General features: G+C 43.2%; 1 protein-coding gene across 8 annotated transcripts in view; it reads right to left on the minus strand.

The window, feature by feature from the left end:
- The window catches only part of LOC110530229 (GRB10-interacting GYF protein 2), a 33,344-nt gene extending 22,828 nt beyond the window's left edge, over positions 1-10,516 (minus strand). For 2 of the 8 annotated variants that reach the window (XM_036985793.1, XM_036985789.1), the window contains exons 1-12: positions 7,540-7,591; positions 7,180-7,333; positions 6,843-6,938; positions 6,534-6,645; positions 5,998-6,106; positions 5,520-5,590; positions 5,359-5,391; positions 3,339-3,533; positions 2,818-3,047; positions 1,890-2,037; positions 1,524-1,775; positions 1,052-1,290 (exon numbers count right to left, since the gene is read on the minus strand). In XM_036985793.1, the coding sequence (XP_036841688.1) occupies positions 1,052-1,290; positions 1,524-1,775; positions 1,890-2,037; positions 2,818-3,047; positions 3,339-3,533; positions 5,359-5,391; positions 5,520-5,590; positions 5,998-6,106; positions 6,534-6,645; positions 6,843-6,938; positions 7,180-7,333; positions 7,540-7,577 (1,677 nt within the window). In that variant the 5' untranslated portion in view covers positions 7,578-7,591. Of the gene's footprint in view, positions 1-1,051; positions 1,291-1,523; positions 1,776-1,889; positions 2,038-2,817; positions 3,048-3,338; positions 3,534-5,358; positions 5,392-5,519; positions 5,591-5,997; positions 6,107-6,533; positions 6,646-6,842; positions 6,939-7,179; positions 7,334-7,539; positions 7,592-10,134; positions 10,157-10,368 lie in introns of those variants that run through there. The other 6 variants (XM_036985795.1, XM_036985796.1, XM_036985797.1 and 3 more) reach the window with 6 other exon arrangements.
- Between the last annotated feature and the right edge of the window lie 5,837 nt (positions 10,517-16,353).

The following is a 16,353-nucleotide window of genomic DNA, read 5'->3' on the forward strand; positions in this document are numbered from 1 at the left end:
AGCTACTGGGTGTGCAGGCTTTTGTTCGTGCCCCACTTATTGCTACATTAAATTGTTTTAAAAAAAAGCAGCGGCTCAACATGACCTTAATAAGCAGACTGTGTTTGAGCAGGGCTGTATCCAAAGTCTGTACACCCAGTAGCTCTCCAGATGGCTTGACCATGTGTTTTATACAGTAGCCTAACAGTGCAATTATTTTACTTGATGGGGGTAAAGCTCCTTGCTTAAGGGCACAACAGCAGGAGATTGTACATGTTTGTCTAGTCCTGTAGAGAGAGCATCATGATAGTATACAGTATCACAAAACAACCACCACTAGCTCAGCTTATCCCAGAGGAATATAAGGTGTTTTCGATTTCATCACAATTCAATGAACATCCTCTCCATATTCTTGACGTGTTTCAGAAGTGAACACACAGCACTTTTCATATCCAGAGATGCTCCAAATTCAGTTTCACCAAAACCAGCTTGATAACTTTCACAATAAAGTGATAGCCTATATGCCCTGCCCACCCATCTGTTTCATGTCTCAAGTAGCCTGCAAAAGCCAGCATGGATAAAATGCAGGAATTGACTAATATTTGCCATACCTTATTCTAATAATTCTCCTATGCCTACTTATTATGGCCAGAGTCTGTGTCATAGTGTAACTTGCAGTCATAGTAGAGATCTCAAACTATTTGATGGTCAAACTTCAAATTGCAATTCAAAGCAATTCAGACATTCATGAAAGTCAAGACAATCCTGGTCTTGCAAATAAACATTATTTTAGTTTAATAAATTGATTTAGCAAGCAACGGGCTTTTATAATTACATGTGTGGTGTAGCTTTATTAAGTGATAACATCACGTGCCCCGCTTACTTTCAGAATTATTCACCAATCAATTTATTAGAAAAACACAATTTCCATAATTTGTCGCAATTAACTTAGACAAAAGAAATGACTCTTCTGCCGTGTCCATTACAAATGTCGCAATAATTTTACTTGCTGCACAGCTTTTGTCAAATAAACCTGGGTCAATAGAAACCTGCCTACTGTCTGTCTACTTACCTGTTCAAAGTGCTTCAGTCTCTCATCTTCAACCATGGTGTGGTGTGGCGGCATGACCGTGGGCCTTCCAATAGGAGCCATGAGGCCCGTGCTGGGGGCCATAATGTTGGGGGTCATGATAGACGTGCTCTGAGCCATGAGGCTGGTGCTGAAGGGCAGCGGGACGGGCATAGCCACGGGCACGTCCGGCGGCTTCTGCTGCATCTGTATGGTGGACGACGGGGCCGACACTGGAGACACTGGACAGGACAAAGGGTGTAGGGTTAGTCTGTCACAGATGGAGGTGGAGCTTCAAGATACTATGTGCAGGTGACAACCTCAAACTACATGCAATCCTGAGTCTGTTTATTTGAAGCACAAGGTTACTGGAGGAAATACCATTGTCATTTACAATGTCTCATCAATCAGCCTTCAACGGGCACAAATGTGGCAGATTTGACTGTACTCCTCCCCTGCTCTTGTGTAAGCCTACCTGTGAGAGTGTGTGCTGCGGTGTGGGGGATGGGGAGGGAGTCCAGCATTGTGTTGGACATGGGCATCGACATGGGGACGTTCAGGGGGACTTTGTTGGCCTCTGGCCTGTGTTCCGGGGCTGGGGGTCGCTCAAGTGGCCTCTCAGGCTCCTCTGCTCTGTCGGGCTGGCTGGGGGGCAGCAGAGGGGCGGAGGGCTGGGGTTCTGGAGGCGAGGGAGCAGGCGGCGCCTCTACTACCCCTCTTCCCACATCTGGGAAAAAAAGAAGACAAGATACATTCATTGATGTTCTCTCTCCACAGTTTACTATTGGGAGAAAAAATATATACAGTATGCCGGACATAGTTTTTAATCCTCTTAACTCACCCTGTTTTCTGTCGGGGTCTCTTCTTGCCTCTCTGTCTGGGTTTTTGGTCTCCCGGGGCTGTCCGTCCTCCTCAAGGCCCTCGTCACACTCCTCCAGGGGTCTGAAGTCCAGCTCTGCCTCCTCCAAGATAGGCTCCTTGGGAGCTTTCTGTAGAGGAGAAATATATACTGTATACACACAAATTGTCATGAAAGTCTCCATATGTCCTTCGCATAGCAGCCTTGCATTCACAGTGCTCCATGTGCCACAGTGCTCCATGTGCCACAGTGCTCCATGTGCCACAGTGCTCCGATGCCATGCTTTTTGTAATAGCTGCAAACAAATTGCCCATCAGTGAAAACAAATAATCATTGCATATATACTCAATAGACCTCAAACATGTGTGCAGGTCCTACTTAATTTCTTCAACCTTTATTTGTCCCTGCACCCATTAAAGGAATACTATGGGATTTTGTCAATGAAACTCTTTAACTGCTTCCCAGGAGTCAGATCAACTCATGGATACCATTTATTATGTCTCTGCGTGTGGTTTGAAGGAAGTTGCTAATTAGCGTTAGCGCAATTACAACGTCTATGGGTATCTGCTAGCAGCTCCCGAGTTGCACAGCGGTCTAAAGCACTGCATCTCAGTGCTAGAGGCGCCACTACAGACCCTGGTTCGAAAAACAAGTGAAATAATAATTTGTTCTTAACTTACTTGCCTAGTAAATAAAATTACAATAAATAAAGTCATTGTGCTAACGCTAGTCAGCATTGGCTCACGAAATTAGCTCTAACTTTCTTCATACTAGACACAGAAACATACAAAATGGTATCCACAAGTTAATCTGATGCTGGGGAAGTAGATAAAGGGCATCATTGCAAAAGTCCCAAAGCATCCCTTTAACAAGTGATGTTTGTTACAGACTATATGGAGTTCACACTCACTCGAACCTTGAGCGAGAGGAAGGCTCCGGACGAATCGAAGGTGCCAGTCTCCTCCTCAGCGTCCTCCAAGCACCACTCTGGCAGGCTGCTCCCATCCTCCTCCAGGCTGCCACTGCCTGACCGGGGACGCCTGTAGCCGCGCTCGTCCTCTCTGGCGTCGAACGGGAACCGGCGCTGCCGTGGCTGCTCCCCCGGGTGCACCTCTCGCCGCACTGCCGACCGCAGCCCGTCTGAGGAGAGAAGCGGTTTAGAGACCCTGTCACTCAGCTTCACCCCAGCCATTCTCTCACATTGAAGCCCACTACTTTAGATCAATGTGCTGCTTTTTTGGGGGGGGTTATTGTGTGTCAATGGATTCCAGTACTCCCTGTTGAAAACCCATTCTCTTAGGTGTCCTAAACTGGAGACATTTGAGGTGCCCGTTGTGATTTAAGAGTTAGCGCGTTAGGCCTGCAATTAAAACCACCGCCTGCCAACGGGACAATATGGTGGCAGCAGTGTAGGATCACTACAGGGCACACCTGGACTCGGGGGGCACCACCGGTCGCTGTCACGTCGCGAGGCACCCGCCAGGCGCCAGCCCCCCTCGTCACCGTCCTCACCATTTGCTTCGTCGCGGGACGTGCGCCAGTTCTCGCTCTCCGAACGTGTAAAATCGTGCTTCCTCACAGGCAGGCCTCCCACGCCGGTCCCAACATCCTCGTAGTTAGCACGGACTGGAGGGAAAATAATTGAATAACTTGAATTTAATTCATAACAAGGGGATCATCAAGTTCAACATTTATTTTTACTCAATTACATATGTAGCAATACAATCTTTTAGCCTGATACGGTCTTTGATGACAATAAATAAGTGAGGAGATTGTTTAAACGTTTGTAGCGCTGCATTGTTGCCTGACTAAGCAATGTACAGCGTTACAGTTAGGCACTTGTGAAGTACACGTTTACCCTCAGTTTTAGCATAGAAAATATAAACTCAGAAAAAAATAGAAATGTCCCCTTTTCAGGACCCTGTCTTTCAAAGATAATTCATAAAAATCCAAATAACTTCAAAGATCTTCATTATAAAGGGTTTAAACACCGTTTCCCATGCTTGTTCAAGTAACCATAAACAATTAATGAACATGCACCTGTGGAACGGTCGTTAAGACACTAACAGCTTACAGATGGTAGGCAATTATGGTCACAGTTATGAAATCTTAGGACACTAAAAGAGGCATTTCTACTGACTCTGAAAAACACCAAAAGAAAGATGCCCCGGGTTCCTGCTCATCTGCGTGAATGTGCCTTAGGCATGCTGCAAGGAGGCATGAGGACTGCAGATGTGGCCAGGGCAATAAATTTCAATGTCCGTACTGTGAGATACATAAGACAGCACTACAGGGAGACAGCACGGACAGCTGATCGTCCTCGCAGTGGCAGACCACGTGTAACAACACCTGCACAGGATCAGTATATGTGAACAGCACACCCGCGGGACAGGTACAGGATGGCAACAACAACTGCCCGAGTTACACAAGGAACGCACAATCCCTCCATCAGTGCTCAGACTGTCCGCAATAGGCTGAGAGAGGCTGTACTGAGGGCTTGTAGGCCTGTTGTAAGGCAGATCCTCACCAGACATCACCGGCAACAACGTTGCCTATGGGCACAAACCCATTGTCGCTGGACCAGACAGGACTACGAAAAAATGCTTTTCACTGACGAGTCGCGGTTTTGTCTCACATGGGGTGATGGTCACGTTTATCGTCAAAGGAATGAGCATTACACCAGGGCTGGTACGATTTGGGATCGATTTGGAGGTGGAGGGTTCGTCATGGTCTGGGGCAGTGTGTCACAGCATCATCGGACTGAGCTTTTTGTCATTGCAGGCAATCTCAACGCTGTGCGTTACAGGGAAGACATCCTCATCCCTCATGTGGTACCCTTCCTGCAGGCTCATCCTGACCTGACCCTCCGACATGACAATGCTACCAGCCATACTGCTCGTTCGGTGCGTGATTTCCTGCAAGACAGGAATGTCAGTGTTCTGCCATGGCCAGCGAAGTGCCCAGATCTCAATCTCATTGAGCACCTCTGGAACCTGTTGGATCGGAGGGTGAGAGCTAGGGCCATTCCCCCCAGAAATGTCTGGGAACTTGCAGGTGCCTTGGTGAAAGAGTGGAGTAACATCTCACAGCAAGAACTGGCAAATATTGTGCAGTCCATGAGGAGATGCACTGCAGTACTTAATGCATCTGGTAGCCACACCAGATACTGACTGTTACTTTTGATTTTGACCCCCCTTTGTTCAGGGGCACATTATACTATTTCTGTTAGTGACATGTCTGTGGAACTTGTTCAGTTTATGTCTCATTTGTTGAATCTTGTTATGTTCATACAAATATTTACACATGTTAAGTTTGCTGAAAATAAACACAGTTGACAGTGAGAGGACGTTTCTTTTTTTGCTGAGTTTATATTCTTTGGAGAAACAGCAGCTAGTTCCCCTTGACAAGAAAGGGACGTGTATAAGTGCAAGGGCGTGGAGGGCAAACTTACTATGATTCATCGGAAAGTGGGCAGGAGCAACTTCTGCCAAGTCAATGGAGACAGAGGAGCGACAAAGAAAAATAAATGATTACCTGTAAATGCCGTAACTGTCATTTAAGTACATTATTCATACTGCATTGATTACTTGACTAGAAAGTATTGACACAAACCTGACTCTTTTCGACCTGGCTTTTCAAACCTTCTGTCTCCCCTAGATGGGGAGAAAATAGACTCAGCGTGACTTTGAAAAAAGAAAAAAAGACAAAAAGGATGACTGAGCATGCAGGTAAAAACAGACACAAAACAACATGACAATACGTAAATCTCATAAAACAAATGGGTTTAGACCAGGGCTCTCAAACCCTGTTCCTTCAGAGCTACCTTCCTGTTGTAACTAACCTGATTGTGCATCAACCAGCTAACTCTTTGAATCAGGCTAGAATAGGGTTTGAGTGAAAACCTACAGGATGGTAGATCTCCTAGAACAGGGTTGGAAAGCCATGGTCTTGACCGTTCTCATTCCACTAGCCTGGAACCCAATTTAAGATGCGCCCACTCAACTTTTGCATAAATTATCCATTGAAGTCAAAGGTTAATGTGCGTAAAATTCTAGTTGAACTTGTGTCTCTAGAGCGGGTAGTCCATTACCTCTCCTCCCAGCTTTGGGAGCGGTGCATCTCCCTGCCTCCGCGGCCAAAGCCTCCCTCCACGTCATCAAAACTTCTTTGGTAAAACCCTCCATCTCCTCTACCCCGTCCTGCCAGATACACATTTGAAATACTTTATTTGAATCCACAAATCATACTACACCCGAGAAGGATTCAAAACACACACACTACACTTTAATGTTGGCGCTAGCTGGTGATGATGAATTCAACCAGCTGCGATAGCTTCTACTGACAGAGGCATAATCAAGCGTAGAAACAGAGTGATACTGTTAATTCCCTTCTGTGCAGCTGGCACAAGATTGTTAACATTCTGAAGGGTGGGTCTCAGTCAATATAATCTAAAGTGGGTTGTTATTTCAGCACTGACTGAAATAATTTAACAGTTGAACACAACTGTATGCTTTGCCTCCTCCATACCACTTTCACAGAGACTGTTTTCAGATGAAGAAGAGACAAGCAAAGTCACGTTAGACTATTGAGATGCACACATTGACACAACAAGACACTCCACCTCACCTCTTCCCCGTGAAGTGCTTCGACCCCTCGGTGCCCCTGGCCCCACCGGGCCCCCTCCTCTTCCCATCAGCCTGAGCACCGCTGCACTGTTTACAGACATGGAGAAATTTCTCTGTGGGGAGAGATAGAGGGGAAAAGAGGGGGATGAAGAAAGAGAGAAACTGACAAGAATTTAAAAAGATGTCTACGGCAAACAATTATACTTACTAGGTTAGCAACAAAATGGGTAAGGACACTGAGAACACCATAGTTGTAATTTTGCATATTCATTCTAGCATGGCCTCCTATATGAACAGTGAAAGCACCAACCTGCTCTTCCTCTGTAAAAGCTACAAGTGCCAGCGGTGGCAGGGGCTCCTCTTGTAAAATGGGCAGAAAATCCTTATCATGTAGGTCTACAGGGATCTGATAAGGAGAGAGGGGGGGGGGGGGGGGGGGGGGGAGTATGAGCCATTGCAATGTCAGGTTTTAATACACAAATTACAGGAAAAGGCCATTATATATTAGATTTTTTTTAATGACTCCACAAAAAGGTACAATCTAAATGTCACACTTTTTAGAACATGCCAATATAAGTCACTTTATTTGTATGTCAATCATATATTTCTGTATCCTTTTAGAACACATCAGAATTCCTTTTCCTCACCTCCCTATCCTTGACATAAAGTGCTAGCATTTCTTCTCTCCCGTAGCGGTAGTCCGCAAGTTTATACTTTGGCAATGCAGGAGAGAGTGGTGGTGAGGTGGCAACGCTACTGCTGCTACCACCCCCATGGCCACCCCCAGACAGGGCCCGGAGCCTGGGGAAAAGGGAGTGGGGGAGGGGAGGAATAGGAAAAGGGACAGAAGGAGAAAGACAAAAGTGAAGTTGAGGACAACTGACAGGCCTCAAAATGTGAGACTCCACTGCACCACGTGTCAAACGAAAAACCAGCCTAACAACCCAGATCCCTGTTAATCAACCTTATTCAACATTTCAGCTCAACAAGAATTCATATTTACTAACCATTCTGGTCCGAAGTTGAGTGTCTGAGTTTCTGCCATTCTTTCTAGAACTTCTATGGGGAGGAAAGGGCCAATATTATTAGCCTATTACAACAAACACCAAACTTCAGGTTGAATATTTTTCTTGGAGATGTATTCAGTAATTAATCTGCCAATGCAACTGGAAATCATATATCAATTTCTAGTAGTCAAAGATTACAGACCCAAATTATGGTAAAAAAGTGTTTTGATGGTGTAACAAATATTGCATCAGCCAATCATTTTCCCAAAGGATTAATGTTTTAGATGTAGGCCGATTGTATCTTACAGTGAGTTTGTGGTATTCCAACTCATTCCAGAGGATAGCCCCATCCCTCCCTTATACAAGGAGTACAATTTCAATCGACTGAAGCCATTTTAGGAAGTTGCCCAGTTAGGAAAGAGGCTCCTCAGACACCAATAATTGACAACAGTGTCTCCCTTTCCCTGCCCACAGGCTTTATTCTGGAAATACTACAATAAACTTGGATGTTTGCATGCAAATGACAATAATCACAAACAAGTTATTGTATGCTGTATACAGGCTACCTAGTTAGTTCACAGACCATTCAGATAATGACCCTAGGTTAGCGGAATAAACTCCATTCCATGGTGAAGGAAGCTTCTGATTAACTCCACCAATGGAGTGAAGCAGAGACCAGGATTTGTGGAATTCAGCTCCGACTACATCAATTTGCTCAAGGTCAACACAAATTATGTTAACCATGAAACTCTTACCTCGGACCTACAGTATGTTTTTCCTCTGTAGTTGCATGCCTTTGTTTGCGGCAATCCATACTTTTCCAATAAACGTTAAAGAGATACTTCGGGATTTTGGCAAAGAGGCCCTTTATCTACATCCCCAGATTCAATGTTAGCAGATACCCATATACCTTCAGTCATTGCACTAACGCTAGTTAGCAATTGCACTAGGGCTAGTTAGAAACTCCCTTCAAAATACACGCAGAGACATAAACATGGTATCCGTGAGTTCATCTGACTCTGGGGAAGATGATAAGGTGCCTCATTGCCAAAATCCCGAAGTATTTCTTTAATGAAATGCAACAACTGACTGTTTGCTCATTGCTGTTGCTCTAAAATGGCAACTCTGCACAAATGCGCATGTGCCAATTAAATCAACAAGGAAACAGGCGGTGGTTGTATTTGATTAACATTTCTAGAAAAGGTATGGATTTCAGCAAACATAAGTACATGGTGAGCTTTCAAAAAATATAAAAAAAATATTGACCTTGGTTCAGTCAATGGAGTCTGATCTGAATTCCACAAAGCCTGGTCTCTGTGCAACTCAGTTGTTGATGGAGTTGATCAGAAACTTCCTTCACTGTGGAGTTTAGTCAGCTACCTAAAGGCATGTTCAAACTGCAATCTGTCTAGCTATAGGATAAACAGGAAGCATGCATGGGATGGCCTTTTCGCCTGTTGCAAGCCACGTGTGGGCTACATCCAATCAACATTCGAATTTGATTGATTATTTATAGTGACAACAAACAAAGAAACTGCCAACTCCTTTGTAAAAAAAAAAAGGAAAAAAAGGAATCCTACACCAAAACACCCGTCACAAATGATTTATTATATTCCAAACAGTATGTCACTGTCAGTACTGTAGCCTGTGACTTTAGGTTGTGAATAGGAACAAATTGCGGCCCAAAAAATGGAATTGTAAGGAAAATATTAAAGTTTCAACCTACACATTTCAAGTAGCCAATACAATTGGACTTTTAATGTTTCATGCGGACACAATGTACTAGGCTTAGATGAAGTCTAACTATTGAACTCAAATTACTTTATATGCATGTCTATGTATGATCAAGTTTGTATAACGTTGTTATAAGACAAGGAATTTTCGTAAATTAGCTACCTGGCTAACAACAAACTTTTCAAGTTACATAAAGCACCGTCATTTCATTTCAAACACATAAACTACAGTAGCTAGCTAACTTCCCATTTGGCTGACCATAATTAGCTTGCTAATCCGACTGACTCACGCACGTTCTCCATACGTAGCTCGCGCTAACTAGCAATACTGCTGTTAATTAGCTAATGTTAGACAGTGCAACTAGCCTGACAGTTAACATTTCAAAAACAACTATCGGTACCTAGATAGCCAATGTGCAACTGTGCTGCCAAGTTGGTTGGCAAACTAACGTATCTAAACTAGCTTAATAGGTAGTGGCATGCTAGCTAGCTAAGTAACAGCATGACAGCTACTGTACAGTAGATAAAACAGTTCAGAATCATTGATGTTGTAGCTACTGTATTTAACCACCAATAATGATACCATGTTCAAATATTAAGACAGTTAGCTAACTATTGGAACAGCTAGCTAACGTTATATCGATAAGGTTAGCGAGGTTAGTTTGCTAGCTATAGTAGCATAACTACTGTTAACCAGCTAGCGAACTTAGTTTTACAAAGCTTTAAGCAACAATCGATCATTGATGCTCAGTCATTTCTACAAAAATGCTAAGTGTCTCGAAAGGAAAACAATCAAAAAGGCATACTGTCACAAAATCGCACAGAAGTAATGAACTGACAAGTGAATCCTTAACCCCCAAACCTCCGTGCGGCCTCCGCCACAACGCTGAAATGCCTCCCACCTCGTTCCGATCCAATGCGGTGCTCCCACATACTTGAGTCCCAAGCCTCAAGGCCAAGCAAACATGCTGCTATAACAACCCTCATAAACGCGTTCAAATCGCTAAAACTGGGCTCTTTAGCATCGTGAATGCTTGTTTCGATAGTTTAGCTTTATTTTATAGCAAAACTGTGCAATTAATCTTCGCTGTCTTACCTCTGCTTTTACTGACAGCACAGGGTTTATATTCGAGGTGTGTGGCTCTCTCCGTTTCAACAAGATGGCTGAGAATGGGTGACGACAACACATATCCCGATAAAGACCCGTATGCAGGCGCGTTCGTAAAGTCTCTGGTTTCTACTCCGATTTCAGAGCGCTCTCGTCTGAGTGTGTCAGAGCGCAGAATAACCGATTCATTTACGAACGCTCAACACCAGTTGAATATGGTTGTGTCGGCAAAGAAGCGTAATTAAATTGTTGCCAGCAGCACAGTTGCAGTCACCAACGCCCTGGATAACATGAAAACAGCCTAACCAGCTCTGCTTGGACGAGTATTTGTGTAGCTAACCAATGTTAGCCAGTTAGCTTGGGAACCGTTGTTTATTTATTGTGTATTGAACCTTTACTTAACTAGGGAAGTTAGTTAAGAACACATTCTTATTTACAATGATTGCCTAACCCGCACGACGTTGGGCCAATTCTGCGCCGCACTATGATACTCCCAATCACGGCCGGTTGTGATACAGCCTGGAATCGAACCATGGTCTGTAGTGACGCCTCTAGCACTGAGATGCAGTGCCGTAGACGCAGCGGAACGCTCGGATCAATCCTACTCCTCGGCCAGAGGGTCCAGTGTGGCTCTGAATTTACAAATGGTCAATCTGCCGACGTTCTGAATTTACGAACGCTCAGAGCGCTCTCTGGCACTCCAGATTGAATTTACGAACACGCCCTCCATATGCCAATCATATTCGCAGACTGGCATATTTTACAAAGTACAAATCGCGTTGATGTAAGTGGAATGTTAGACTTGTATGGCAGAAGAACACATTATATTGGCCTTATTCTAACCAACAGTTGTATAAAATTTAGAATTAGCTACCACCTTCAGATTTGATTACATGCATGACATTTGCAGATTAAATACCCTATCATGATCTTCTGAACCAAAATTTAAATGAAAAGTAAAATATTTATGGACCTCTACACCAGGCAGTGTCAGAGGAAGGCCCTAAAAATTGTCAAAGACCCCAGCCACCTCAGCCATAGACTGTTCTCTCTACTACCACATGGCAAGACCGGAGGGCCAGGTCTAGGACAAAAAGGCTTCTCAACAGTTTTTACCCCCAAGCTATAAGACTCCTGAACAGGTAACCAAATGGTTACCCAGACTATTTGCATTGTGTGCCCCCCCCCCCACTCAACCCCTATTTTATGCTGTTGCTACTCTCTGTTTATCATATAGTCACTTTGACTATACATTCATGTACATACTACCTCAATTGGGCCACCACCCGCCAACCCCTCTTTTTACGCTGCTGCTACTCTGTGTTCATCATATATGCATAGTCACTTTAACCATATCTACATGTACGTATTACCTCAATAAGCCTGACTAACCATTGTCTGTATATAGCCTTGCTACTGTTATTTTCAAATGTCTTTTTACTGTTTTTTTTCTTTACTTACCTACACACACACACATACATACCTTTTTTCCCCACACTATTGGCTAGAGCCTGTAAGTAAGCATAAGGTCTAAGGTCTACCTACACCTGTTATATTCGGCGCACGTGACAAATAAACTTTGGTTTGATTTGACTTGGTGAGAAAGGGCCTTTAAGGCTATGTTCATCATTAAAACCTTTGTAGGAGCATCGTTAAGGGTGGGTTGCACCAACATGGTGTAAATTAGAGCTAATCTAGGTTTTGTCAATCTAGGTTTAAAATTAATCAGATGTGTTGCACCACTTCATTTTAAATCTGGATCAACGGTTTTAAACTATGATTAGTTGTCACGCCCTGTCCTTAGAGAGCCTTTTTATTTCTCTATTTGGTTAGGTCGGGGTGTGATTAGGGTGGGCATTCTAGTTTTTCTATTTCTTTGTTGGCCGGGTATGGTTCCCAATCAGAGGCAGCTAGCTGTCTATCGTTGTCTCTGATTGGGGATCATACATAGGCAGCCTTTTTTACACCTTTAGTTTGTGGGATCTTGTTTGTGTGTAGTTGCTTTCTACACTGCATGTAGCTTCACGGTCGGTTGTAGTGTATTGTTTTTTTCGTGTTCATCAAATAAAATGATGTACACTTACCACGCTGCACCTTGGTCTTATTCTTCCATCAACGAACGTGACATGTTACACCAATATATGAGGTGAGTTGAAACTAAGTATCTAGCCTACTTGACAAATGAGGCCACAAAGTTGCTGTTATAAAATACTAATAATGTAACGTTAGAACTACTGTAACTCCATCGTGAAAGGTTCTCATGGGTTGGCAGATGTGAATTAAAATCTGTTATTTTCCAGTACTAGACAGAACTAATTTGTTAGCTAACGTTAGCTACTGTATCTAGCTAGTTTATGAACCAAGCTAGCTAGCATATAATATTATTTATTATTGTCATTACTTAATGTTATTTAACTATGTTTTATTTGTCTGCTTGCCACCTGATCATGGCACATCAAAGAAGTTCACATTTCTCTGCTTATGGAAAAAAAAAACTATTGTCGGAGCTGACGATGGAGGAATTTAGTAACGTACTGGAGGATAAAAAGACAGACAACACGACTGTCAAAAAGAAGGAAGACACCTGGGCCATTTTATGCGACAAATGTAATGGCTTAAAGAGAAGAGGGACCCAAGTCAGATGACAGCTTGCTGGAAAAAAGATAACTGTATGAAAAGATGAATACAGCAGGCTACATACAGTTCAGCCAAGACCTCAGAAAAAAATTGTAGACCTCCACAAGTCTGGTTCATCCTTGGGAGCAATTTCCAAACGCCTGAAGGTACCACGTTCATCTGTACAAACAATAGTACGCAAGTATAAACACCATGGGACCACGCAGCCGTCATACCCCTCAGGAAGGAGACGTGTTCTGTCTCGTAGAGACGAACGTACTTTGGTGCGAAAAGTCAATCCCAGAACAACAGCAATCCCAGAACAACAGCAAAGGAGCTTGGGAAGAGCCTGGAGGAAACAGGGACAAAAGTATCTATATCCACAGTAAAACGAGTCCTATATCAACATAACCTGAAAGGCCGCTCAGCAAGGAAGAAGCCACTGCTCCAAAACCGCCATTAAAAAAGCCAGACGACGGTTTGCAACTACACATGGGGACATTTAGGAGAAATGCCCTCTGGTCTGATGAAATAAAAATATAACTGTTTGGCTGAAATGACCATTGTTATGTTTGGAGGAAAAAGGGGGATGCTTGCAAGCCGAAGAACACCATCCCAAACCATGAAGCACGTGGTGGCATCATTATTTTGTGAGGGTGCTTTGCTGCAGGAGGTACTGGTGCACTTCACAAAATAGATTGCATCATGAGGCAGGAAAATTATATGGATATATTGAAGCAACATCTCAAGACATCGGTCAGGAAGTTAAAGCTTGGTCGCAAATGGGTCTTCCAAATGTTGCAGCAAAATGGCTTAAGGACAACAAAGTCAAGGTATTGGAGTGGCCACCACAAAGCCCTGACCTCAATCCCATAGAAAATTTGTGGGCAGAACTGAAAAAGCGTGTGCGAACAAGGAGGCCTACAAACCTGACCCAATTTCACCAGCTCTGTCAGGAGGAATGGGCCAAAATTCACCCAAATTATTGTGGGAAGCTTGTGGAAGGCTACCCAAAACGTTTGTCTCAAGTTAAACAATTTAATGCTACCAAATACTAATTGAGTGTATGTAAACTTCTGACCACCTGGGAATGTGATGAAAGAAATAAAAGCTGAAGTAAATCATTCTCTCTACTCTTATTCTGACATTTCACATCCTTAAAATAAAGTGGTGAGCCTAACTAACCTAAGCCTGGGAATTTTTACTAGGATTAAATGTCAGGAATTGTGCAAAACTGAGTTTAAATGTATTTGGCTAAGGTGTATGTAAACTTCCGACTTCCACAGTATACCTATATATTGAAATACATTTCTTATTAATTCAAATGAGTTTTATTTAGCGTAGCTATTTGTATGTTACTGTCTGTTTTTGCCTCAATATATTTCATGATGCGTAGCCTACATGTGCGCAATGATATGTCAAGTCTTTATTTAGTGCATTATTATAGGGTAAGCATTAGAATAAGCCGCCTCAATAGTTATAGCCATATGTGATAATATCTCATAGGAGCTGATCCTGTCTTTCTTTCAATTTTAGCAGTATTCCTACCATGTTGTTTTTCTACCATGCTACCATGTTGTGTTGCTGCATGCTATGTTGCTGTCTTAGGTCTCTCTTTCTGTCGTGTTGTGTTGTCTCTTTTCGTGATGTGGGTTTTGTCCTATATTGTTATTTCATTTATTAAGGAGGCCTTTTGCCTTTTGATAGGCCGCCATTGTAAATAAGAATTTGTTCTTATCTCACTTACATAGTTAAATAAAGGTGAAATAAATAAAATATACAGGGGGGTAGCCATTTGATTAGCTGTTCAGGAGTCTTATGGCTTGGGGGTAGAAGCTGTTTAGAAACCTCTTGGACCTGGACTTGGAGTGCTGGTACCGCTTGCCGTGCAGTAGCAGAGAGAACAGTCTTTGACTAGGATGGCTGGAGTCTTTGACAATTTTTAGGGCCTTCCTCTGACACCGCCTGGTATCGAGGTCCTGAAGGGCAGGAAGCTTGGCCCCAGTGATGTACTGGGCTGTTCGCACTACCCTCTGTAGTGCCTTGCGGTTGGATGCCGAGCAGTTGCCATACCGGGCAGTGATGCAACCAGTCAGGATGCTCTTGATGGTGCAGCTGTAGAACCTTTTGAGGATCTGAGGACCCATGCCAAATCTTTTCAGTCTCCTGAGGGGGAATAGGTTTTGTTGTGCACTCTTCACGACTGTCTTGGTGTGCTTGGACCATGATAGTTTGTTGGTGATGTGGACACCAAGGAACTTGAAGCTCTCAACCTGCTCCACTGCAGAATTTGTAGGCTTATGAGAAATGTAGGCTTACGAGTGTTTGTTTTAACTATATGTATTTCTTATAACGTCCGACGCTCTTAACATGCGTTTCCCAAAGCACCATACAGAGAGAACGTTCGCAAAGTGTGGCTTTTATTTATTTTTATTTAACCTTTATTTAACCAGGTAGGCAAGTTGAGAACAAGTTCTCACTTACAATTGCGACCCGGCCAAGATAAAGCAAAGCAGTTTAACACATACAACAACACAGAGTTACACATGGAATAAAACAAACATAGTCAATAATACAGTAGAAAAATAAGTCTATATTCAATGTGAGCAAATGAGGTGAGATAAGGGAGGTAAAGGCAAAAAAAGGCCATGGAGACGAAGTAAATACAATATAGCAAGTAAAACACTGGAATGGTAGATTTGCAGTGGAAGAATGTGCAAAGTAGAAATATACATTTTGGGGTGCAAAGGAGCTAAATAAATACAGTAGGGGAAGAGGTAGTTGTTTGGGCTAAATTATAAATGGGCTATGTACAGGTGCAGTAATCTGGTGACAGCTGGTGCTTCAAGTCAGTGAGGGAGATAAGTGTTTCTAGTTTCAGAGATTTTTGTAGTTCGTTCCAGTCATTGGCAGCAGAGAACTGGAAGGAGAGACAGCCAAAGGAGGAATTGGTTTTGAGGGTGACCAGAGAGATATACCTGCTGGAGCGTGTGCTACAGGTGTGTGCTGCTATGGTGACCAGCGAGCTGAGATAAGGGGGGACTTTACCTAGCAGGGTCTTGTAGATAACCTGGAGCCAGTGGGTTTGGCGACGAGTATGAAGCGAGGGCCAGCCAACTATTGTTATTTTACTGCTGAACTTTAATTACTTGTCACTTTTATTTCTTATTTTATCCGTATTTAACTGCATTGTTGGTTAGGGGCACCTAAGTAAGCATTTCACTGTATACACCTGTTGTATTCGGCGCATGTGACTAATAACATTTTATTTGTATTAATCGCTATTGGGAAACTAAGCCTAGATAATCAAAACTATGGAAGTCAGTACGTCATTGTTGTGGCATGAAGAAAATTACA

This window comes from Oncorhynchus mykiss, chromosome 8 (genome assembly GCF_013265735.2).
Source record: "Oncorhynchus mykiss isolate Arlee chromosome 8, USDA_OmykA_1.1, whole genome shotgun sequence".
Taxonomy (NCBI): Eukaryota; Metazoa; Chordata; class Actinopteri; order Salmoniformes; family Salmonidae; genus Oncorhynchus; species Oncorhynchus mykiss.